This window comes from Falco peregrinus, chromosome Z (assembly GCF_023634155.1).
Source record: "Falco peregrinus isolate bFalPer1 chromosome Z, bFalPer1.pri, whole genome shotgun sequence".
Classification (NCBI taxonomy): Eukaryota; Metazoa; Chordata; class Aves; order Falconiformes; family Falconidae; genus Falco; species Falco peregrinus.
The window spans coordinates 79,193,143-79,219,347 of NC_073739.1; the positions used below are offsets into that span (position 1 = coordinate 79,193,143).

The 26,205-nt window shown below is 39.2% G+C and overlaps 1 protein-coding gene across 3 annotated transcripts in view; it reads left to right on the forward strand.

Annotated features, from left to right (window-relative positions):
- The first annotated feature begins 6,844 nt into the window (after positions 1 to 6,844).
- Positions 6,845 to 26,205, forward strand: part of PIK3C3 (phosphatidylinositol 3-kinase catalytic subunit type 3) — an 82,914-nt gene continuing 63,553 nt past the window's right edge. For 2 of the 3 annotated variants that reach the window (XR_008744770.1, XM_013299644.3), the window contains exons 1-6: positions 6,845 to 7,013; positions 8,806 to 8,994; positions 9,492 to 9,635; positions 11,823 to 11,955; positions 19,187 to 19,273; positions 21,374 to 21,469. Coding sequence is in view for 2 of the 3 variants with exons in the window: in XM_013299644.3 (XP_013155098.2) it covers positions 6,946 to 7,013; positions 8,806 to 8,994; positions 9,492 to 9,635; positions 11,823 to 11,955; positions 19,187 to 19,273; positions 21,374 to 21,469 (717 nt within the window). In the remaining variant the exon portion in view is untranslated. The remainder of the gene's footprint in view (positions 7,014 to 8,805; positions 8,995 to 9,491; positions 9,636 to 11,822; positions 11,956 to 19,186; positions 19,274 to 21,373; positions 21,470 to 26,205) is intronic. The other variant, XM_013299645.3, reaches the window with a different exon arrangement.

Consider the following 26,205-nt stretch of genomic DNA (forward strand, 5'->3'; position numbering starts at 1 on the left):
GCTCAATGCATATGGAGGAGATTTTCATATTTTAAAAGACAGACAGAGTGTCAGCCGGCAGACACAGCAACTCCAAGAATCTTCAAAAAGGCAGAAGCAGAAAAGTTTACTGCTTGTTCGGCGGACATATTATTTTAGCCTGTGTTCTGCAGATTGAGAGGCAGATTGCCTAGGGTCAGAGGGTGACCCTGCCCTGCAGCATAAGTATTATTCCTTTTTTTTTTTTTTTTAAGTGCAAATTTACATTTGGCTGCAACCTGCCTCCTTAATGACAGATCAGCCTTTTGTGCAGGTATAAGCTCTGATTGATGGGGCGTGGATATAGGAGAGGAGAACGGAGAAAACAAGTTTATAAATTTGACATAAGATTTGAATCGCAGCAGGAACTCTGCCAGTCTCCTTAGGCATAAAATTGGACTGGCTGGAGATATGTACTGCATGTGTGATGTTTCAGCACTTACTGCTTTCATTATATCTTTACTTACTCACTTAACAGACTACTGAATTTGCAAAATCTGGTGGAGTGGATTTTTTTAAAATAAATTTTATGATGGGAGAGGGGGAGGAAGAATTGGAAAAACCTGAAAATTACATACCAGATCTTCATCTCATGTAATCCATTACCATTTAATTAATTTCACTGGACTTACACTGTTTTTCTCTAGCTGATGACCTGACTCAGTATTTTTGTTTTTCTTTAGCTTCCTTGCACACCCCCACCCCCACCCCCTGCTTCTGAACAGGCTGTTGACATTTCATGTTTCCTATTATTATTACTATTCCTTCCCTTTCTTTGTTTGGGAATTATATGCCTTATTGACTAAACAGCATTAGAAAACTAAAGTTAATGGGCCAGACTCTTCCCTAGTGTAACTTTATTGAGTTCAAGTTATATAGTGATGAATGAGTTCAGGGACTTCTCCAAAGAGGGTTATTGCAAAGGCTGATTCTATAATAAAAGTGAAGTCCACAGCTTTGTTGTCATTTCAATGGAAATTAAATGTTGCAAGAAGCACAGTGCTTTTGTCTTCAGCTGATGTGATGAAACCTGAGGATACTGAGCACAAAAGGTAAAATCGTCCCTTGTTTTAGTGGATTAGAACAAATCCTTTAATATTATCATGAGTGCATTTAATAATGCTCCTGTCCATGTCCACCTGTTCCCTGGGGCACTCTGAGTTGTATGGCCAACCCGAATGGACATCTTCTCCACTCTATCTCTATCAATGGCAACTGAGGGAAGGGCTTATCAACTGGTATGACATCTGCCCCAAGAGCAAAGTGAGACTGTGAGGATCTGGCTCACTTAAAATAGCAGAAATGCAGCACCAATCTGGATCAGACTCAGAATAAATGGACTTTTATGGATGAGACAGAAAAAAGAATGTTGTTCCTAACCAAGTGTGGTTTAGGACAAGCTTCTTATGGTTTTCATGTAGCTGAAATCCTTTTTACTTGTAAGTGGAACTTACTGAGACAGTTAGTGCTGGTAATCATAAAAGACAAGACTGAATGTGTGGAGAGATGCCTGCAAGTCCTGGGTTTCTTTCTGTTGTTCTTAGACAGAAGTCTGGTGAAACAAGAACCTGGGAAGTTTATTCAGCAGTAGTATCACTTAGCGAGAAAAGGCCTGGCACACACAAGACTGAAAATACTGTACTTCTTGCTGTAGTATTTAGGAGCTAAGTCCTGCAATATCAAAGCACAGTAGATATGCAGGAGGGTAGATGACTTCTTCCTCCAAGAACTCTAATCTAAATGTAACAGTTGTTAGTTATGGAAAAATCTAAAATCAGCTGGAAAGTGAACCTTGTTAGGTGAAAACATCATTCCAGAAACCTCAGTTATTGGTGCTCCGAGTTTTTGAATAGAGCTTTATGCATGGCTTCATTTTATGTAGATGAGAATCCACAGGGCCACCCTTGTGAGAGCCTCAGCTCTCTGCAGGGGTATATGCTGCTGTCCAAACACTGTTTGACTTTGGACATTTGCTCCCTGCCTCAGATGGTCTAGATCTGAATGTTTTCTGAGCACGTTACAGGGGCAGCTTTATTCCAAGGCTAGAATTGTGAGAAGGATCAGCTTATGGACCCAAGTGATATTACTAAATCTGAACTTAACTCCAAATTAATGTAATGTTGGTTTTCTTTTTTTTTTAACAGCTAACTGTTGTTCTGCATGGGTACTTAAAATAATTCAGTATCTACAGTATATGAATCAATGACCTTTTAATGTACCTATAAATAAATGTAAAACGTACATTTGAGGAAAGAACAGGTGTGTTCTCTTCTTACACCCCATTCTTATCCATTTTTAAAGGAAATATGATAACGTTAACCGCCTCTCCATCATGGTCCCGAAAACACGCCTGTTATTCTGGTATCTGAACAGCAGAAACTCTCTCTGCTATACATCCAGTATGTAAAGTATTTCTCGGGACAATACTAGAGGGGAAAAAGGCAGTTTCCAACTTGGTTTTATTCCAGTTCATTAATGACCGGAAGTCACTACCATCCAACAGATGTACTAAGGTTATGTATAGTTCTTAGCTGTCTCAGTCCGGTTTCTAGTGAACAGATGACCACATCCAGTAAATATGAAACAAAGCAAGTCTGACAATGCAGCTACTTTCAGCAGCTTTGCTGAAGGTCTTTACCAAGAACATAGGATCTAGCTGAACATCTGAACTGATCAGTCCTCTTGCTTATCGTGGTAGTCTCACCCGCAGAAAATAGATAGTATAAGAGGAGGCAATGCCGTCCTCTGGAAGATGATATATATTTCTTACTAGGATTGTGAAGTTACATATTTCTCTGTGGTTATCAATTGAACATGAACTGTGAGTGATACTTTCACTTCAAAACAAGAAAAATAGCTCCATTCCCTCCAAAGAGAATTGTGTCAGCAGCAGAGCTCTCTATTGCTCCCACTGTTTTCTTGATGCTGCACCTCATCAGGCTTCCAGGACCTGACAAACTATCAGACTGAAAAAAGAAAAGAAATGGTGGAGATTTTAATGCATAAGCAAAGCAATGAAGAGTGTCAATCTCATGCTTGCTAGAGGTTTTCCAACGACAAGAATGGCATAATATCAGTAAGTAACTAAATCTAGGTGTAGCTAGCCAGTTACTTACACCTTCATGAGAAAAAAAAAATAGATTTCTTTTCGTGTATATTTCTTCAAAAACTTCATAAACACTCACATATCTTGAGTTAAATTGGTGTTTCAAGATCAAACACTCAGGTAAATGTTAGGGCATAGGAACATGTGGTTGGGCTATGCTGTGGCAGAAAGCCAGGACCTGTCCCACTGCCCCAGCCAGACAGCAGGGCAGACTGGGTGGTAGCCACAGCAGCTCCAGCCCTGGACATCAGGCACCTGCGTGGGGATGGGACATTAACCCAAAAGCAGGAGTTGGCTCAGTGGAGCCCATGGCTGGGCCAGGCAGGGCTGTGGTGGAGCATGACATTGGTATCTATTATGTAGCTGGGACATGGAACAATCTGAAATGGGGTCCTGGGCCATGAGCAGGGGAGATTGGTGACCATTAAGGCCTATTAGTCCTGCAGGTCCCTCTCAGTTTCACACTGTCTGGAAGGGACAGATCCTCTTTTTCTGTTGGCACGATGAAGGTCTGAGTTTGCTTTACAACATACTTGGAGCATCAGCAATCTTGACACTCTGGTTCTCTTCCAGAACTTGTTTCTGCTATCATGTATGTGCAGTTGCCTGTGCAGTGTATGTGCTAATTCACTCCTGGACTGCCTTCTGGTATATACTTATAAGTCTCCTTAAAGGAGAAACCCAGTTAGAGTTGTCAGGAGAGTTTGCTTATGGATGTGCTGCAGATCAGTAATAGGAGAACAGATGTGCCTTGTTTGACACCCAGGACTTGGAATAATCCTGCCCTATTTCACTAGACCAGAAACACTCAACAACCACAATGTGCCTTCATGCCATGCCCTAGATGACACACTACAAAAACCTTCCTGCAGGCTGCAAAACAACCCTTGCATTACATCAGGCACTTTGAGCTGGAAAAGGCACACATAAATAATTGTGTCTTTTGGCCACAAGAGTGGTCGCTGAAGCTTAGAGAAGAGACGGATCAAATATTATTGCAGCTGGGCTACAGATGGACCAGTCTGCAGGGGCCAAATCAAGACAGGGTAGATATGAATCACACGTACTGCTTACTTCAGGGGTAACCGCCTACGGTGATTCTTTTCAACAGTATAGATGTTGCCATGAATGCAGAGTGCCCTGAAGGATCCACAGAAGTGGCAGCAGAGAGTAAATGGGATAATACCCTTATCTAGCTCTGCATCTGCTCCATACCAAATGTCCCTGTTCAGCTTTAGTATACTACCTCAGTTGTAGCTGTGTGGCATGTCCTGCAGACACTGCACCCGCTTAGACATCTGTCACCTCTGGAAAGATACGTGTCAGCAGTGTAGGCAATGATTCCCAGATACGGATGGTATGTTCATCCTTCAAGGTGAAAAATACTCTTCCTATCTGCCCCTATGGCAGTGTTTGAGAACTTACAAATGTAAGGTGATTAATATGAGAAAGTAGTATGAAGTGACATTTTGGATTGAAATTGCATCTTTCTACAATTTTATTGTCAAAAATGTCTTTCCTAAACATCTTTTCTTCTCTTTTGCCTCCCACAGAGCTAATTTACTTATTTAGCTGGACACACTGGAATCTGAGAAAGTTGGGAAATATACCACTTTAAAAACTTTTTTTAATGCCAACTTCAGAGGTTCTCTGTAATTTTTTCTCTCAGTTATTTTTTTGAGAAACAAACACACCTTGAATGATGACCTAAAAATGTCTCTGTAATGGTGAAATTGATGATGAGATTATTTAACTGATACTGGTAATTCCATTAACTGAAAAATGATCCAACTTTTTCTTGAGCTATATACTAAAACAGGTACACACATATGAATAGGCTCACTATTTGTGTACACACAAAGATATACATTGCTTAGCTTTAAAAATGTGAGATGTATTTGTCTTTTAAATTTTTACAGTTTTATGTTTTATTTCTTCTTCACAGCCAAGAAGAGCAATACGTGTTTATCTTTGTTATGGAAAGCAGAGATTTTATGTAAAAAACTGGGCTGGAACCAAACTAACAAACAGAAGCCATCAAAAATTACAACACAGACAATAAATGAATAGCAGATGCCAGAACTATAGAAACTGTAAATGTGATCAAGAAGTAATAAAACGAGATACAAAAAGCTGGATAAAAGATTATATTTTAAAATTTTTTAAAAAGTTTTTTTAACATCATCTGTGCCAAGGAATTTGGTAATTTATTTATGTTCATTTTTTGCACTGATGACACATGCCAGCTTGGCACTGCTGGAAAGCAAAGGCTTCATTTTAGTATATATAGCTGTGGGTCACAGCCTCCTCTAATTTCCTAGCTGTTTTGTAGGAAAGGGAAAAAAAAGAAAAGAATTCCTGGTCACAGCACCTGAGGGGAAAAAAAAATAGTGCTGAGGCAAAACTGTACTTTTTTCCTTAAAGAAGTGTTCCTCCTTTGCTTTGGCCTCTTCCTGCATTGCTGCTGACTTGTAAGAGAAGAGTATTAGTGATGACATACCTTTCCAGATCCACCTGTTAATGGTTCTTACTGTGAAAAGGGAGGAAAATGTGCTGGTTCCAAACAATTATTATTTTTTTTTTAATATGAGCTGTATATGCTGGGAGAGAGCACCTCTGTCTTGGTGCTACCTCAGGACTAGCGCTGCTCTATGTATACTGAGCTACACCAAAACAGCACTTTTTATACTTTTTTTCAGCAGCGCTGAGAAGTTCAGCAGTTGTGGTGAATCATAAAACACAAACCTTACCTTTCGTGAGCCTTGGCTGCTTTGCCTACATAGAATAAGCGTAGGATAGTAATGGCGTGTACAGTTTTTGACACTTAAAGTGCCTGCAATCCTTATTAACTCTCGAAACACTAAGTTTTGTTTAAAATAATAAAATTATTTACAATATGTAAGTTGTGGGTGATTTTCAGTTGCCTGTGTCAGATGCAGAGCCACTCTGAATTTATATTTTACAATTAATTTTTTCCTGCAATGTGATAATCACTGATCACCTACTGCTGCGGACAGCTAAGGTTTCAGGAAAAATGAAACAAATGAGCAAAAAATACTCCCAAAGTAAGTGTGGCAAGACTCATGATAAAATCGCCACGATGAATTCAGCGATCAACCTGTACTGTCCTCATCCTGTGCAGCACATCTGCACAGCGTCGGGGCAATTGCCATTTCTCCTCAGCCTCCTCCAGGAGTGTCAGTAATGTAAAGGAAAAATCGTTCACTCTAAAATTACCCTGGGTCTGAATTGCCCTGGAAAAAACCATTAAGTCATACAGCCCCTTAGCCTCACAGAAGTAGCACCTGCCTTCTGAGGCACAGAAGGGTTTTGGACACCGGGGACTTGTCTGCAGTGTGGAGAATCGCAGTCTGAGGAGATAGTGTGAAATGTAGGTGAAGTGTTGGGCACTGAGCAGGGGTCACAGCCCTGACACCTTCAGACACATCACGATGGAGGCTGCTCCCGCGCAGCCCACCCCTCTCTGCCTTCGGGTGGGAGAACCCGCCATCTCGCACATAGCTGAGGTAGCGGCCATCTTGCCATGCCTCTCAGGGTGGCCGCCATCTTGCGTGCCGTACAGCCGGCGGCAACCATGGCAGTGAGAGAGATGTGGGCGCAGCCATCTTGTGGCCGCCCACTCGGTAGACGTAATGGCGGCCATCTTGATACAGGTCCATTACAGCGTGAGGCGGTGGCCTTGCTTCCCTGAAGCAAGATGGCGGCGGCGCATGCTCAGAGCGAGGGGGCGCTGATTGCCGCGGGCGGTTGTAGAGGCCTCAGCGCCGCTGAGCGGCGGTCGGGGACTGGCGACAGCAGCCATGGGCGAGACCGAGAAGCTTTATTATGTTTATAGCTGCGACCTGGACATTAACGTGCAGCTGAAGATGTAAGTGAGGGGGACCGGGGCTTGCAGCGTCCCCCTGCTCCGCAACGGGCGGCCAGGGCTGTGTGGGAAGCGGCCCGGTCGCTGCCGGCTTGGGGGGGGGGGGGGGGCTGGGCCACCCGCCTGTTCGCCGGGCCAGCGCAGGGTCCCGGAGCCTGGCTTTCCCACAGCAGTGCGGTTAGGGAGCTGGCTCTGCCTCCCCTCAGCAGCACCGGGAGCTCCTGGCTGCCGCCTGTTCCCTCAGGGCTGCCGGGCGGAGGTAGCGCTGCCACGTCCCTGTCAGCGTCCCCCGCGGCCGAGCGGCCCGTGGGCCGGGTAGGGATGGCGGCGGGAGGGCCGGGGGTGTAAGCTCTGCTCAGAGCGAGTTGTAAACGTGCACGGCCTTGGCTCCTGGCGTGCAGGGCGGTGCGTTACGGCAAAAATTGATTTGTCAGTTCAGCGCACCTGTCTCTGGTAAACTTTTCCCCTGCTGCTGTCACAGCTCACCCCTCAGTGTTAGGGGACGGACATAATCTTTCTCCTGCTTGTTTACGTGCTCCTTTGAAAGCTGGTTACTTTTAATCAGGTTCTTTGTTGTAGGCAAGTCGAGGTGTTGCAGCGTATGTACGTGCCTAACTGGGTATATGGGAAGCACTCCTGTTGGAGCTGGCATTATCACATTTTCTGGTTCATGTTTTAATTTTTAAGTTTGGAATTTTTCTGCCTCACAGCAGTGAGATGTTTACACTTGTGTAGGAGTGACGTGGCTGGCTTTAAAACGTAGTATATCTAATGTTGGTACATTAAGGTATATTGCAGTTTTTTTGGAAAACTTAACTTGGGGAAGCTTATTTGGGGTTCTTTAACTTCTGGATGGAAGATGATATCAGAAGTCAGATGGATGTGTCATTTTTGCTAATGCATTCTGCCAAACAAAACCCAAAAATATAACCAGTTTTTGTTTTGTTTGGTGTTTTTTTTGTTTGTTTTGTTTGTGTGTGTGTGTGCGTGCATTGGAGTATATGATGTGTTGGAATGTGCTGTGGAAACTTGTTCCATCAACTGAAGTGGTTTTGTGCTACTGATTTTTGTTTGCTGGAAGACTGATCTTGCGTGTTTTCCCATCACCACCATAATTCCTTTTTTGTTTTCACATGTGCATCCAGAGACAGATATTTAAACTGCATGATTGTTTTCATTGTGGTATAGCTGAGGCCTGAGAAATGTCATCTTTTTACTTTAGCATTCTGCAAATTGTTGCAAGGCTTTATTCAAGTTCAATTTGAATAGTCTTCTTAGTTGAACTAAGTTGGTTTGTTGTTGATTTGAGAAATGACTGTTATCTAAAGCCAGTCTTACGTTTCACATTTCATTCGGCTTAAAAATAAGGCTTCTTTTATAATGTGGTTTTGGTTTGGGTTTTTTTCCAAACAGTATTTGGAGCACATGTAATCTGATGTTTCGTTTGGTTTTTTAGTAATAGCACTGTACGTAGTTTCATTGTTGCCCTGCTTATTGTACCTCATTTGATGCTGTTTGAGAATATACAGGTTGTACAAGAAGTAGTAGTTCTTTCCTCCCCTGCTCTTTCCGCGCACTCACATGCCCCTTCCCACAAGTCAGTAGAGAAATAAATTCTGTATTTGTTCATCATTTCATGGCCTGAATTTCTCTCTGATGTTTGGATTTCACTACCACCTAGTAATGCAGAGTGAGGATAGCCTCAGTATTGGGCAATCAAAATATAAGCTATAGAAATCTAATAGGATTTTTTACTGTGGATAAAATACATTTTGGGTTATTTATCTCCCCGCAGAGGAAGTCTGGAAGGCAAAAGAGAACAGAAGAGTTACAAAGCTCTCTTAGAAGATCCAATGCTGAAGTTCTCAGGACTGTATCAAGAAACTTGCTCTGACTTGTATGTAACTTGTCAGGTGTTTGCAGAAGGGAAGCCTCTTGCTCTTCCAGTTAGAACTTCCTACAAGGCTTTTAGCACTAGATGGAAGTAAGTGACTGCCTTTTATTTCATATTGCTCTTAGTCACTGGGGCATCAAGTTATATAAATAAATATGCATGGGTTTTATTTGTTGGAAAGATTTGATTTCAAGAAACAAATGACTTATGTTTCTTGAAGTCTCTGTGTGGTTATTAAGTATTACCCTGACATCACAAAATCAGCGTTTTTGTGTAATGGGGAAAGTGATAAAATTGTTACTTGTGTGTTTGGCATGGCTTACTACTTAATTTCTGGGGCCTGGACTAGCATGTTTTCATACTGTTTACTGGACAGACTAATCTTTGATACTTAGTTATCAAACCAGAGTATTTTTCCTTAGGTCTCAGGCCTTTTAATCATGCTCAAGATGAGTATTTGCGGGTTTAAAACCTACAGGAAAGTAGTCCAACTGCCCTTAGAAATTTATATTCTAAGGAAAATCTGAGTTATATAAAGTAATGTGAATTCTAAGGCTTTATGACTAACAAGAAGTGTTTCTTTGCAGCTGGAATGAGTGGCTGAAACTGCCTGTGAAGTATCCAGACTTGCCTCGCAATTCACAAGTGGCTCTGACCATCTGGGATGTGTATGGACCTGGTAAAGCAGTTCCTGTGGGAGGAACAACAGTCTCACTCTTTGGGAAATACGGGTATACTGCTTTTTCTTCTGTGGTACAGATTTGAAGCTAGCAGTACTTATGAGAGGTGTTTTTTGTTTGTATTTTTGTAAACGAGTTTAACTGTTCTGTGTCTGAAAAATCAGATGCGTAGATGATCTGTTCTGTTTCTTCCAGAGTGCAGCTTCATACATGCTGCAGTGTTGTAAAAAAAGTCTTCTCTTGTATAACACCAAAATTTAGTCTTTTTGGTTTTTAAGATCTGTAAGCTTGGATTTTAGAATAGAAAATCCTGAAACCGCTTTGTATTTATACTTCAGTAATGCATGGGAGCCAGTACTGATTACTTAACATAATTGATTTAATTGGCTTGCAATTGAGTTGTTAATGCAGTCTTATTTATAAGGAATAAAATGTAACTCAGTAAATAAGGAATTTTCAAAATTAATCATCTGTGATCCACTAGAGGGTGGATTTAGTAAATTTGTAGATGATAATGCTGATATGGGAAGGATTACAAGTGGGCTGGAAGGTGAACGATGCATCAAAAGGATCTTGACTAAAGGAACTGAAAAAAAAAGGATGCACTTTTAAAAAAAGCATGAGACACTGGTACTTTTTGCAGTTGATTGTAGTCAAATACAGAATGGGGAGCAGCTGCCCAGGAAAACGGAGGAAAAGATTTGTGCTTTAGAGCAAATCTTAAGTTTTGCATGATCCAGCATTGCGATGCTCTTGTGAAATGTGCAAAGAGTATTGGATATATGAACAGGTTACAAGTATGCACGTCAGGGACAATGTTGTATCCTTCTCCATACTCATCCACTTGGCTGGGATACATTCAGTTCTATATAATTGACTTTAAGCAAGTTGCTGACTTCTGGGAGTCTAAGGGAATCAGTATCATTGAACATCTAGCAGATGGGTGTGGTGGAGGAAGAGTAAAGTGTAGTGAGGCTGAAAAGACTCTAGGAACACTTTTATAGTGTGTAGATTATGTTGGAAAATGGGTGTAAGTAGCCTTTTTTATCTTGTCAGATGGTAAGAAGTAATAAGCTGAACTGAAGTACAGGAAGAGTTTAGGTTACATTAGGAAAGCTGTTCTAATGATGCCTGAATGCAGAAAATGACGGTAGAGAGAGGTTGCATCTCTCTTGTTGAAGACAAAAAGATTGATGTTGTCTTAGGGCAGGAAATTGAACTGGATCAATTAGACTGTGCTCCAAGAACTGCTGGTAGTTTTTAAGGCATTGGAGCATAGTTCCTGGAAAAAGATACGGTTTATAAATGAAATTTACTTTTTATTTCCAGCATGTGGGGCCTGGGGGAAGTAAATGGGGAGAAAGCAACAAATAATTTTGGAATTTTGTATTTGCTTGTAAATGGAAACCCTTGTAGTACTATTCCACAAAGTGATGCATAAATTCAATGTCAAGAGGTCCTTCTAGTTGGCATTTCTCATTTTTAATGGTTGACTCTTTAGTGTTGCTTCCAGTTGTATTTACCTGAAGTTGTTAGAGTGAAGCGATCAGTTCTTACTGGCAAAAGCAATGCACTTGATTTCTTGGAGCATCTTTTATAGGTGGATCAGCACAAATATGCAAAGGAAGCACAGTTTCACAGAGGAAAGATGTGGTCAGTTACCCTGCAAAGTTCTGTTCACTGCACAGTTTCAATTACCAATTCAATTTCAAGCATAGATGGAGAAAATGGTGTGTTGAGGGTTGTGGGATATTTTTTTTTTTGGCAGCTTGGAAGGCTGCTTTGTATCAGTTGACCTTCAAATGAAACTTAGGTAGTTTTTTACTTGAATTTTTTTCAGACTGGCAGACCTAAAGTCAGTATTATAATTTGCAAGTCAAGAGGAATACTTTCTGCTTCATTACAAATAATAAAACTATGAAGGTCAGGCTCTGTCCTTAGTTTGTATGTTGTACCACCCCACTGACTTTGGGAATTACCCATTTTTCTTCCACTTGCCAAATAAGTTATCTCAGACTTACTAATTTTCTTTTGAACATCCTGGGCCAATAAAAATGAAGGCTGCAGAGGGCATAAGGTGTGAGGCGCTTTTGCAGTTCAGTTAAATTATGCATGGCAGTGCATGTTTGTAGATTTGGCAAAGGAAACTACTTCATTTTCTTGCTGCTGCTGTACTTCGATTCATGACAGCTGTATTATTTTGAATTTACTGAAGCAATTCTGCATTTTTCCCTGCAGTATGTTTCGTCAAGGAATGCATGATTTGAAAGTCTGGCCCAACGTAGAAGCTGATGGCTCAGAGCCCACCAAAACTCCTGGGAGAACCAGCAGCAGCACAGTCTCTGAAGATCAAATGAGCCGCTTGGCAAAGGTAATGAAATAGCAAGTAACCTTTTAAGATGTATGTGAAAAGCTTGCACTTTCACTGGAATGAAGACAGGCTTGTCATCTTGTTTTCTCATGTGAAAGCTATCTTCTTTTGATTGTTTAGCTATTTGACAGCATTTATTCAAATGAGTAAACTAGGTCATACTCATTTACTTCTGAAGTATTTTTTTAAAAGGGGACATATAAATACCTTTTAATACACATAGCATTCCCTTGTGACAACATCCTAATTCTTTGTAAAGAATGAAAATGTCAACATGCCTTGATACTTGAAGCCAAAATTCCATCAGGTTCAGTAAGAGCAGCTTCTAACTAATTTATGAGGACAGACTGCTTTTTTCAGTAGCCATCCTTCAGGTTTAAGGCTGTCTGGTGTAGTGTTCAGATGTGTATGACAATACCTCTACATAAGAAAGAGTTTGAATAGAACTGCAAAAATTAACCGAAGTTTCAATCATTAAAGCTCATGAATACATGTGTGTATTAGTATTTTATTCTCCCAGCATGATGGCAGAGTGTATTTTTGCTATCAAAGCTACTTCTGGAATGTAACAGTAGTGTTAGTTCTTGATTATTTTTTTTATTTGATTTTTTTGATCAGCTTTATCAGCTGATCTCTCATTCTTCAGGTAAGCTTACCCCAAGCTTGCCAAATTGCTCAACCCACTGAGCGTCCTTTCTTCTTAATCTTGGTCTCCTAGTTTTCATCCTCAACTTTGTGCAGCTCCTAGTGGAGGATAAGTCCAGTGCCATAAATATGTCCATTTCCTCATCTAGAGATTTATCACAGCAGTAAACCAACTTTCATTTAGGGTCTCTCTTTTATTAGTGTAGTTCACCTTGAATTTATAATAGAAAATCATTAAAGCTTTCTGCCAGTGGTGGTGCCCCATTTCTTGATGATGGTAGAATAAATCCCCTCTGGCCTAAGGAAGCTCTGTAGACAGACACTAAATATCAAGGCTTGTTTATAGTTCATTGAATGGTTGCATGAGGTACACAGTGTGTCTCTCAGAAAGGGTTTTGAAGTGTAGGCCTTCTCGTGTTAGTTCTGATGTGCAAACATGACCATACCATAGTGTCTTTTACTCTTCCCTTCCCTTCTTTTTGCTCCGTAGCTCAAGAAATACAAATAATGTAATTTATTTCTGTCTTAAAGTACCTGGGTCTGTTCTAGCCTGTTCTTCTGGTATGTGGGAGATGAAGGCTCAAAGCCTCTGAGGAAGGGACAGGAATTCTCCTTTCACATCTTGATTAAACTTTATAGTTAATAGCTGATAAAAAGCTGATAACGTAAGTGCCCCCATTCTTCTCTTCTGAAAGCTGTGTTGGGAGATAGTAATTCCTGAGAGAGTTTTTTCACTGGTATGTTGTTGTGTTCATTTACAAAAGCATTTTACCACCAGATACCAGTGAAGTGAATGGGATTTCTGGGTAGTGGTCTGTGAGAGCTTTGACTTGCACAGCTGTTTGCATAGCAGATGAGGTTCTTGTGATGTATCATTCCTAAATAGCCATTGTTCGAACACAATCAGCTTCAGTTTTTTAATGACTTACTCATCAATTGCTGAATGCTGCCTGATGCTACTCTGTGTGAAGGTATATTGAAATATAGGTAAGAGGAGTAGGACTAATTAAATACAAGATGAATCCCTGTGGATTCTGTTAGTTTTGGTTTAGTTTTTTCTGTTTGTTGAGCAGACATATAATTTGTGTTATGGTATTGAATGATGTCTGGTACTAGAGGCCAGGTTAATGTCCTCCAGATAATGAGTAACTTCTAAGAGCTTGCTAAAGGACCTTTTACCATCTAAAATATTCTTATATATAAATATACTATATTCTTGACAGGCTTTTGAGTTTGTGTGTGTGTATGTGTGTGGTACTTATAGAGAATTTTTGTAAAATCAATGACTTACTGCTATCCTTTTACCTTAAATTGATGCTATAGCAAGCCTTTCATTTCATGTTGAGATGCCATATAGTTGTGCTCTTACAAAACATTTGACTATTGCTTGTAAAATTGCTATGGATGAAAAAGGCATGAGTTTGCATCCTGGAGGTCATCATGAATGTGTCTTTTTCCTGTACTTATGCTGTGGTGGAGAGACAGGACGCAGCTTGATGCAAGCAAATGTCGATTTATTGTACAGAAGCACGAGTTTATATACACTTTCAGAAGCTGCGTGTTTTAAACAGATTGGTTCTTGAAGCTAAGCATTGCATACTAGGCAATCCCTGATTGGTGGTAAACTACCATCCATTAACAGCAAGGTGTTACCTCTCCTTGGCGCCATCCTTGGTGCCATCCGTCCCCCACTCCCCTATGCTCTCTCAGCATGACTCATCATGTTAATTGTTGTGTCTATACAAGCTTGAGCACATTCCCCTCAGCTAACTGATTGCCGCGCATGGTCCTAATTTCCAGCCCGCTCCTGCATACTTAGGGAATATTAATGGCTATTCCACTTTTGTGGAATACCTTAGCACATTCAAATGTAAATGACATAAAGATGTTTCTCCCATGAGTGGTGTGTTAATTTATTCTACTTAAACAAAAATTACTCTTTTAAGTTCTTTTTGATCAATTTATTTCCTTCACACCTTCTACTGGCTGAAGGAAAATGGATAATAACAATGGTGAGATAGTATCTAAAGGGGTGCCTCTTATTTAGTAGCAGATGAGTGCTTCTTTCCCTGAAGGGCATGCAGTATTTTCTCTGTTAAGCTTTATGTATTAATGGAAGAGAACGGCTCTTTGTGTCTGTGTGTGTGTATGTATGTTTACAGATCTTCTGGGTCTTGTATGCAGTCCTATCTAGCTGCTGTGTTACAGATTTTCTTGTCTACCGGGGAGGTTTGCAGCTCTAAGAGGTTAATAATTTTCCTCTTAAACATACATAATGAGATTTTTCTTTGTTCTCTAGTGTAGTGAATAAGAAAACAAACTTAGAATTTGTTAGACCAAGGTATCTAACATTATGTTTGCCAAGCCTTTGATAAGTGCTATCCTAAATCTGTGTATCGGTGCCGCATGTGAATATGTGGTATTTTGAGAATTTTGATGTATTGGTTTAAGGTAGTGAAGATGAGGGCTACCTTGAGTAAGAAAAAATATTTTCATTAGATAAAAAAACCAACATAAGGAGTAATTTAGAAGTGGCTAAAATGGTGGACATGTAAAGGTAAGAAATTTCTTCATTGCTGAGAATGAGCAGACCTTTTCTGTGAACTAGGTAGGACATTTGTGAAAGTGATGATGTCCTGCCTGCCTGAAACAGCATTTTGGGTTATAACTGGTCTGCATGCTGCTGTTCTCTACCTTTGAAATATATTATATAGTTGATATGGAGAAATAGTGTGAAATGGGGACAATGGACATCGACTGTGATTGTATATGTCTGCTCAAGGAATGTGGGTATGGTGACTGGTCATGGGTGAGGTGTCTGGTCACATAGGCACACAGCCTTGAGGAGACGCCTAGAGTTTGAGGAGACGCCTGCCCTTCTTCCTCTAACAAAGGGGCTATTTTAAAAAAGAATGAGAAAAGTATGAGAGATATTCCAATGCTATCTAGAGGGAGGGAGTGCTAAGTCTCCTTGCTGAAGAAGATCAGATGGTCACAAGAAAATGAATCACCTACAAACCTGCAAGACCACCACATTCCAGGCAAAGGACTGATAAGCTAATTAACATACAAAGCGGGTTTAGGTAATGAATATGTATAGGCATTAATTGAATATTCATTTGTTTTACTGTATAAATGTGAGATGGTTCGTCACTTTGGGCATGCGCGCTTGTGGAGGAGCAATCCCCTGTGCATCTGCGCGCAATAAACATACCTACTTTATAACTTTCGAGTTATAGAGTCTAATTCCGCACGTCATAGTCACATATAAGGCAAAGGCTGAGTCTTGTGTTATCCTGTTAGTACAATCCTAGCACATCCTGTCTCTAATATTGCTGAGATAGAGTGTGATTAACTGGCTACAGAACCATAACTGTGCTCCTGTTACAGTCTTGCTGATAAGTTAAAAGAACCCAGACACTGAGTTTCTGTGCTTTGGTTACATCCCATATCCTGAAACATAATTGAGTATTATACTTTGTCACCCTCCCTGCCTTTCCTTTTCCTTTTTTGCTGTTAAGTTTCTGAAGTATATTGAAGCTAATCTGAAGATTATTTGTCCCAGAGTTTATTGGAGACAACACAAATGAAAAAAAGCCCCTATTGTGTACTGAATGGAGTTAATTCCTAGAAGTTACAGTGATCTTCCAAGGTTTGCAGCAAAATATTATTACATCTGTCAAGCTATACTGTGGTCTAGAGCTTAAAGTAATGTGAGGTGAATCAGCTGCTTTAAGCAAACAGTCTCAGAGTTGTTATGGGATTATTTTTTGTGTTTCATGGAACAAGTTCAGAACAAGGTCATCCAATACTCATGGCTTCTTAAAATGTTCTTAGCAGATCTGGAAATAAGTTTAAAAGAAAAAGGGCAGGATTTTCCTCCCAGCTGAGTAGCTTTTTGACTGCTTTTTAAATTGTAACTGCTTTTGATTAGTTCTTTACTTTGTAGAGGCAGTAACTATAGTTATTATATAGGAAAATTTTAAACCTCATCTCTGCTAGACTTAGTAGGAACTGATTTAAAGAACGAAGTCAAAATTTCTTAGTGACTAAGTATCCTTTATTGACAGCGCTGGATGCACGGGGGATCCTTCCGCCTAACGTGCATACCCGAAGTGACAATCCATCTCACATTTATACAGTAAAACAAATGAATATTCAATTAACGCCTATACATATTCATTACCTAAACCCGCTTACTCTCGCTTTGTATGTTAATTAGCTTATCAGTCCTTTGCCTGGAATGTGATGGTCTTGCAGGTTTGTAGGTGATTCCTGTCCTTGTGACCATCTGATCTTCTTCAGCAAGAAGACTTAGCACTCCCTCCCTCTAGGTAACATTGGAATGTCTCTCATCCTTTTTTTATCCTTTTTATAAATAGCCCCTTTGTTAGAGGAAGAAGGGCAGGTGTCTCCTCAAGGCTGTGTGCCTATGTGACCAGACCCTCACCCATGACCAGTCACCATACCCACATTCCTGAGTAGACATATACAATCACAGTCGATGTCCATTGTCCCCATTTCACACTATTTCTCCATATCAGAACCAACAATCAGAAAAGCTGATTTAAGGTATGTATTTGTGAAGTGAGCAAGTATTGGCATTCAGAGCTAAATGTCATGCTTGCTTTTGTAAGTAATCTGCCTTAAATTTTAATTCAGGTTTTGAGAAGGGCGCAGAGGCCATGGTGTGGGCTGTACTGTATTCTCGCTCTTTCTAACAAACTGTTTCCAAGAAAACTAAATAGGAATTATTTTTTTTTTCCTACTTAGAGGCAAGAACCAGTATCCAAAGTCTTGTTAGACCATAACACCAAACTAACCTCTAGGGAGGTGAATAAGGAGGAAAAAAACACCCACCCAAACCACAGAGCAATGAACTTGTCTTAAACAGCAACTTTTGTGGAAAGTGAGCAAGCAAGATGATCTGTTGTTGGATATGAAGGGGCAGTTGATCAGAGTTTTAAAAGACAAGGATAAACGTTTACCAGCTGATCTCTGATAGATAATTCCACTGACACAAGAACACTGATAGAGGGAGACTGCAGAACACTGAAATTTCATTTCACTAATGATTTTAATGGCTGTTTACAGTCTTTTGGAGACTAGACAATTATTTGCTTGTTTTGCCAGTATTGCTTCTAAGATGTAAAAAGCTATTTGATTCTGCATAATTTCTGAAGCTCAACTTCGTGTGAGTTTGTCATGTGTGTGTTCTCCATATGAGTCAGGATCTGTACCTGGACATGAAGTTGATGCTTTTCTGAGAGTACATCGTGATGGGGTTTGTATTTAGCCTTGTACTGCTAAGATATCCATTTACTAGGAATTTGACTGAGGATAATGAAACAGTACTACTGGTGAAGGTGTGAACTCTTGACCTTTTTTGCTTCACAGTGATCTGACAAACTGTGCTACCTAGACAACTCCCTTAAGTCTTCTGTGTCTTTTTTTTTTTCTTTTTTTTTTTTGTGTAAACCTCTTTTCCAGTTCTATGTGGGAGGAGTAGGCTGTTGTGTTCTCCTGCATACAATACCTTCCATTCATATGCTCTCCTAGGTCTCTTTGTATATTGCCTGTCCTCTAGCTGTCAACTGGGCAAGAAATGGCAGTTGTTGTGACTGTATGGCATGTTCAGATTTAAATGCTTATGGGTGGGCAGGTTGCCCACAGAACAAAGCTGATGAAGTATTAGTTGTAACCCTTTTCTTAATAGGAATAATTTTGAGGATGTCTTCACTAGCTATTTTCTAGACAGGTAACTGATTTCTTTGAAATATGAAAGAATGTTTTCTAGTCCCTTTGCGTCTCTTGTGTATTGCAGGACTTACTGATATTTTTTTGTGTGGAGCACTTGTGATTTCTTAGGAGCTGAAAAGATTATTCCAACTCCTATTTGTGTGGTCTTCTGCTGAATTTTTCATAAACTGTTGTGTGTCAGTGCATCTGAAACTACAAGTAGTATAGCTCGTATCTTCTTTTCCTCTCTTCTACTGATAGGCAGTCCTTTAAACAACTCTTTCCTTGCTATTACTAGACCAATATGTAGACGTAGGAGTAAAACTTGAGCTACTTTTCAGATGACTAAGAGGAGAGGGAGAACTTGTGACTTGCTGTAAGTATTAACTGACATTTTGCAATGTTTAAGTCCAGTCTGAAAACTTGTTTAGGTAAGGCGAACAAGGGCAGAATTACTCAATTTGGATAGTTTTTGAAATATCTTTTTGTTTGACTTGGTAAATTTTTATGAAACTTAGTAATGCAAAAAAGGAAATATCTTCACTGTGTGACTTTGCTTAAAAAAAATAGGTTCCTGTTTTTAATGTCTTGAAAAGGCAAAGGTGATGTGCTTTGGATGTGGTTTTGGTCTTTGCTGTTACTGGTATTTTAAGTAGTAGGATTATATTTTTATGGCATGGCTTATCTGTTTACAAGGATCTACTGTGCATGTACTGTACAAGTATTTTTTCCAGTTCTTTTATTCTCTGTCCCGCCCCCCTCCCTTTCATGTTAGTGTCTGTGTTAAATTTTTATAATCTTTTTCTTGTTCTGAGCAATGTGAATGTTGTCATGTTTTTTCGTGCAGCTCACAAAGTCTCATCGACAAGGTCACATGGTGAAAGTGGACTGGCTGGACAGACTGACCTTTAGAGAAATAGAAATGATTAATGAGGTATGTCATCATACATCGGACTTTTAATTCTTTTTTTTTTTTTTCCTGAATCTTGCTAATATGGAACCTTTGCTTTCTTAGGAGACTAACTCTTAAGTATTTCTCCAATTTTTCTTGTACCACCAGTGTATATGATAAAAGGAAAAGGAAAAAATAATTCTTTAAGCTTCCAAAGTTGAATTTACTTTGGCAATAATGAGAATTGTAGAATGGTTTGGGTTAGAAGGGATCTTTAAAGCTCACTTAGTCCAATCCCCCTGCAGTGAGCATGGCCATCTTCAACTAGATCGGGTTGCTCGGAGCCCCATCCAGCCTGACCTTGAATATTTCCAAGGGTGCGTCTTCTACCACCTCTCTGGGCAACCCGTTTCAGATTTTCAGCACTCAATGAGAGTAAATGAGTACAACTCTTATATCTAGTCTAAATCTACCATCTTTCAGTTTAAAACCATTCCCCCTTGCCCTATCGCTACAGGCCCTACTAAGAAGTCTGTTCCCATCTTTACGATAAGCCCCCTTTTTAGGCACTGGAAGGTGCTACATGGTCTCTCTGGAGCCTTCTCTTCTCCAGGCTCAACAACCCCAGCTCTCTCAGCCTGACTTTGTAGGAGAGGTGCTCCAGCCTCTGATCATTTTCCTGGCCTCCTCTGAACTTGCTTCAACAGAGCCATGTCCTTCTTGTGTTGGGGGCCTCAGAGCTGAATGCAGTACTGCAGGTGGGGTCTCACGAGAGCAGAGGAGGAGAATCCCCTCCCTCGCCCTGCTGGTCACGCTTCTTTTGATGCATCCCAGGATATGGTTGGCTTTCTGGGCTTCGAGCACACATTGCATGCTCATATCCAGTGGTTTATCCACTAGAATAGACAGCTATCTTACATGTTTTCAACTTCAAGTGAACTTGATCACAGAAAACAGAATTTAACAACTTGGAATAGCTTGGAACAAGTGCTGTTAGGTATGATGAGCTTAACTCTAGGATTTAGATTCTGATGTGAAGCTTTTTGGACATATAGTCTGTTCCTTGGTTTTAGACCTGTTCAGCTTTATTGGTTTTGATTTTTGGGTGCTGAGGAGAAACACTTATAAGATTTGAATGAATAGTTAAAAAAAATAAAATCCGGTAGTTAAATACCTGAATGAGATGTTAACCGTCATTGAGAAAAATCACCCCCAACTGTTAACTTACTGGATCTTGCACTACAGCTCTTATGTTGTTTTCTGCTTTGTGTGCTGAGAATATTGTTGTCTGACTTATAACTACACCTCTGGGAATCTGATTATTTTTGAACTTAAATGAATTATGAGTATTTCTTTAGAGTTCAGCCTATCCAGGTTTTTTTGTCTCCTTCTCTTAGTTTCTGTAAAAATGTGCAAATCTAAAAATTACCGTTTGCCAGAGCTGTGCCTTAAATGCAGAGCAACTCTGCCTGTGCTGGGAAGTCAATCCATTATTAACACATGAAACAAACTTGAGTTGCTCATTATTAATGGGGATGCTTATTTTTTTTATTAAATGTGTGTTCCTGGTGGTGTTTATATATAACTTCTTGTTTCCCACCTAGACTTTAAAATTCTAAGCACTTTTTTCAAGGTAAAGCATTTAAAAAACGCATACATAAGCAAATCTTCATCTGAAAGTGAATGAGCTGCAAATTTAATCGTTTAGTCCAAGTGTAATTTGTCTCTTTCATGGTTTTATAAAAAAAAGTTGTTCTTTTTTTTTGTCTTCTGTTTTTTCAGTGACATGCATAATTGTGTGTAATGATTAAAAACAAAAATCCCAGCTGTCATCTGGTTATTCTTCATTGCCTTTATTCAGACCTTTAGCCCACCATCACAAGCCATTGATAAAAATAATTTTATCTGTTACGTGTGGATGTTTATCATTCACTGGGAATGTGAGGAAGTAAGAATGTCAGGAAGAAGATTATATGGTCTTGAGTAGTACTATGAAATGATTAACTGACTAATTGATACAACAACTGATAATCTAATTAATCAGTTACAGCATAAAGGAAGTAGGGTAATTGTTGTATTGAGAATGCTGAAAATTGATGCACTTTAATATATGATACACATCTGTGGTGGATCTCTCCTCAGAGGGAAAAACGAAGTTCTAATTTTATGTACCTGATGATTGAATTCCGTTGCGTCAAGTGTGATGATAAAGAATATGGAATAGTTTACTACGAAAAGGTATGTGCCTAGCAGGCTTTATGGTCTTCTTTAAAAATCAGCTTATGCACCTAAAATGGATGGGTTTTTCTGCTGAGGTGAAATATTCTGCTGCAGGATAGCGGCAGACAGCTGTCAGTGGCAACTGTTTATGTACATAAAAATCAAATACTGTAGATGCAACAGGATTGCAGAAGTCAATCATTCATGTAATACAGTTCAAGATTACAGAATTTAGTAAGTGTGAGTGATTAAAAACTTTTTGATTTATGGTTTCTTCAGTCATCCAGCAGTACTTTCAGAGTAGCTGTATGTAAAATTACGTCTTGTATCAGGAAGAAATGTACCATTATTTATTGGTAACTTTAGAAAAGGTAAGTTATTAAAACTTTGCCCAGGAGCTCTGCTGGTAAACGTTTTCTCTAAAATGAACAAATACAAAAAGTTTAGTTTTTCATGCTGCAAATGCTTTGGAAGTCAATTAAGTAAGACTTCTGGATTGAATGTCTTGCATCTTTTCTTCCTGTTTACAAAACAGGTCTCCAAATCAGTGCCTTTAGTGTTTTTTTTATGAGTTCAAATTTAATGAAACGAAGGATTAATAGTGTGCTTAAGACATCAGTGTGGCATTGCCAGGCATTATCAGTACTTAGATAATAAGATAATATAGAAAGTGTGTAGTGTGGAAAGACCCATTAAAATAGAAGAAGCAGTATATGTATAATCTGTTGCTTTTTTTAAAAAAAAACAACATTGTTACTAATTGCCTTTTAAAATTTTCAACCTGTTTAGATTCATAGGAAGTCAGAAAATTACTGAATAATGCAGATTTATGGGAAAGAGAAAGAAGGTAGAGAGACTGGAGCCCTGTTGAGATCAGAGGCACTAACTGTAAGCAGCATCTATTCTGAGAATTAAAAAAAATCTGTGATTCAGAATGCAGTTTGTTAATAAAATGGATTGCAAACATTTCTGTGTATGTGACAACATTACCAGTTGATCTGGACAGAAGAACTGGGATCTAATCTAAGATTCTTGAAGAAGGTAGTGAAAAATACAGTAATAAATTGCAAAAAGCAGGATTCCACCAAAAGTACTCTGAGGAGACACAAATCAGAATCTACCTCAACTGTATGATCTACTGCAAGTTAAAGCTTATGAATCTTTAGAAAAACTGCTTAAATGCTATTATTCTAGCCCTTTTGAATTAAGGTGTTATGAGTATCTGGAACTATTACAAACAGTAGTCTTAGAATTTAACAGAGATGTCACTGCATGAGAAGTTACGGTTGTTTTTCAAATTGCTGTGGTCATAACAAAAATGAGTGGCTGTTTGAGAAGTTTTTTAAGCCGTTGTAAGAGCTGTGTCTTGCAGACAAGGTATATAAATAGTACATGGGGATGTCCATGCGCTGTCCAGGTATCTCATGTAGTGGTGGTAGCTGCCTTTGTAATGCTTCTGGAGGAAGCAGCAGATCTACTTGGGACTCAGTGTCTCCTCCCACAGTCTGAGGCAAATGTGGGGTGTGTTTAGGGGGATGAAGTTTTGTTGTGGATTTTTTTTTTACTTTCTTATTTGTTTTTGTTGTGGTTTTTGTTTGCTTTTTCTTTTTTTGGGCGTGAGGGTGTTGTGGGGGAGGCTGGTGGTTTGGTTTTTGTGGGGTTTTTTTCCTATTTTTTAGTTTTGTGGTGGATTTTGGTAATTTTGACGAAACTGTGCCTTAGGCAGATGTGTAGGTTAGTTTTTTAGCATTTCTTTTAGCTGACTGGAGTCGACAATGGGACTCTCCCCACCCTTCCAAGTCTTTTTGCCTTTAGAAGGGCTAGTTTCATAGCACTTGTATACACTTATTCTTAGAACCAGCTATTGCAGAGGACCTTCGGATTACAAAACTCCCTTGTGTTACAAAACAGAATGAAACCTATAATGTGTCAGATTCCTCCGTGAAACAAAATAAAGTTACTTACTTTAGTGGAAATCAAGGAAATATTTTTCTGGGGAGCATAATGGAATATGATCAAAATACTGAAACATTTTACTAACCATTTTTACATTAGAATGACCTGTACTTTTCACAGGTTCAAACTGATGAACATGACTACTGTGTGGCTTTGTGTCCTGATGATCGTTTTAATTTTTATAGCTGAATGTGACATTCCTAAAAATGATTTCTTTCCCTTAGCTTACCTCCAGAAACCTCCCATTATAGATTAATTATTCCTGATTTACACATAATACTTTTTTGTCATCATTATGTTTTTTCAGATGGGCAAGGTGTGGGAAAGAAGGTCCAGACTTCAAGCATGCATCTCTCTTTTAACAGATGTTTCTGAAGCATGTTAAAAGTGCATGGAACAAAATAACTGTGAATTGGTTGCTCTTGTGGAAATGAAGTAATTGAATGTGTAATAGTACATATTAAAGCTATACCTAACTGCGGTTTGAGGGATTTGTTGTTACAAAGTAGCTTTTCAAGAAGTTCTTGATCCTTGTCTGGCAGCAGTAGGAAACTACTTAAATTAATGCCCATCTTCTCAGTTTTGTCATGCTTCCAATTACAGCGTACAGTATACGTATCTGGCATCACCAATCCAGTACATTGAGTCTAATGAAAGCAGGTTCTGTTGTCACCTGCCTGTGACCGATAGTCGAAGTGGAGATTACTTGTCACAGTTTTCTTGATAAATTTGTTTTCAAGTGTTTACGAAGAACTAGCCTGTTAAACAGTGGCGGATAGAATTTGAGATTCTTTCACTCAGCGTTCAATTACAATGAAGTGGCAGTGGCTTTTTCCGTGTTCTCTGTGAACTTAATTTTAATACAGCATTCAAGATGTGAAGGATAGCGGTCTGCTATTAACGAGAGCATCGCTTCTGGTTCTACATTTAGGCAAAAAATCAGTGTGATTTTCCAAGTGAAAATAACACCAGCATTTATCATTAATGTTTTCTTGTGCAGATTTCAAGTGGAACCGTTGTTCAAATGAATAAACTGATTGCACTGCTCCATCTAGTTTTTTGTTGTTGTTTTTTTTTAAGAAAGTCTGATTATCAGAGCCTTTTTGACGGCTTAAAAGAAAGAAAAAATAGTGTCTATAGCATTGGAGGTCTGGTTTTGCTGGGTTTTTTTTTGTGTGGGAGAAGTTGGATCCCATTGGCATTACTTGAAATGATGTTTTGAGTAAAGAATAAGATAAATAGAACCTCCTTCTTTATTGATGTTGTGAAACAGATTTTCAGGAGAGTCAGAACAACCTTGCTGATTCAGAGTAGTCTTCAAATTTTATAGACTTTTTAAAACGGACTCTACATACATACTAACCTTAATGTAGTAAAATACCTCTAAAGCTCTATAAGGTAGTAGTATTAAGCAAGTTAATACTTTGTAGTATTGATGCTGCTTTTGTTTCCCAGTGGCAAAATAGCTGGTTATCTCAGGTTCTGGCTCTGCTAGCAAGTAGTGCAGCCAAGAGGAGCAGATTTACAGAGTGAAGGGGTTGCTGAAGGCTCAGTGTCTGCACTGTATTTTATGCTTGGGACTAGATTTAATCAAGTCCCATGAGCTTGAATGACTGTTGACAGTGGGAAGTTACTAGGTATTGCTAAAAGTTCCCAGATGTGAACTAAAGCTCACTGGATGAGGATGATCAGGACACTTCAAAAGCACCCACCTGACCAAATTCTAATGCTAATTTAGTATTGACCCTCAGTTGTGGTGCAGTAAGTTTGTGTGGCCAGGGTTACAGTCCAGGTATGAGGAGAATTAGAGCTGCGTGTTAATGTAATCTGAGGGCAAGTTAAACAATTGACATCTTTCACAGGTAAACTAATGGCATTGTCCTTTCTTGATGATTTCGTTAAACTGTTCTGAAAATGTTGTTAATCCTTGATACTGTAACTTGTCCCACCAATGCTTGGCAAAATTTGGTTTCATAGCAAGTTTTGCTTCAAGCTTGCAGCTTTGTTCTAGAATGTAATAAAATGGAGGGAAGTTTTCTTACCTCTTAAGCTGAGTAACTAGAGCTTTTGAGCTTGGCTTGTCAGCATAATCTATGTTTGAGGAGTTTAAAGAACAGTCATTATAATATTTCATTTGAAAGGTTAAAAAGAAGATGGCAGCGATGAGTTCAGAAGTCATTCTTCTGTCACTAGTTTTGTAAAAATTCCCCAGTCTTTGGTTTAGAGGGTATTATAAACATTTTGACATGAGGCACTGGAAGACTGCATTTTTTTAGTTTTGTAAGTAAGCAAATTTTTGGCAACTGTACTTTTGTCATTCTGATCCTTGTAAGGTCTGAGTTGGTAATAGGTGTCATAGGCTTTTGATCGTGGGGTAGGTGTCCCATGTTTAGCAGCCTAAAAGATTTATCAGACTCCTCTTTTACAGCTATTTTGTCTGAATCTTTTCACTGTGAGAAAGTGTATATAGGGATATAGATGTTAGAAACAGTTTGGTAGACATTAGAACATTTATTGGTTGCTAATGAATCTACTCTCCTGTGTCAAGTTTTTTCCTACAGTGTTGTTATGCGAAGGGTCTAAACAGTGGAAACTTGTTTGTCACTGGGGTATTGGTAATTTGTTGTTTTATAGAGGTTAAATCAAATTGCAGCCTTATTATGTTTTTCATTAGGACAATAACCAATTAGTAGATAGAAATTGGTCTGGCATCTCTTGTCATCAGATGTGTTTTATTTTCAGAAGGATTACACACAGAGATTTATTTTTTTAATGCAGTTTGACTTTGTAAAACTAGT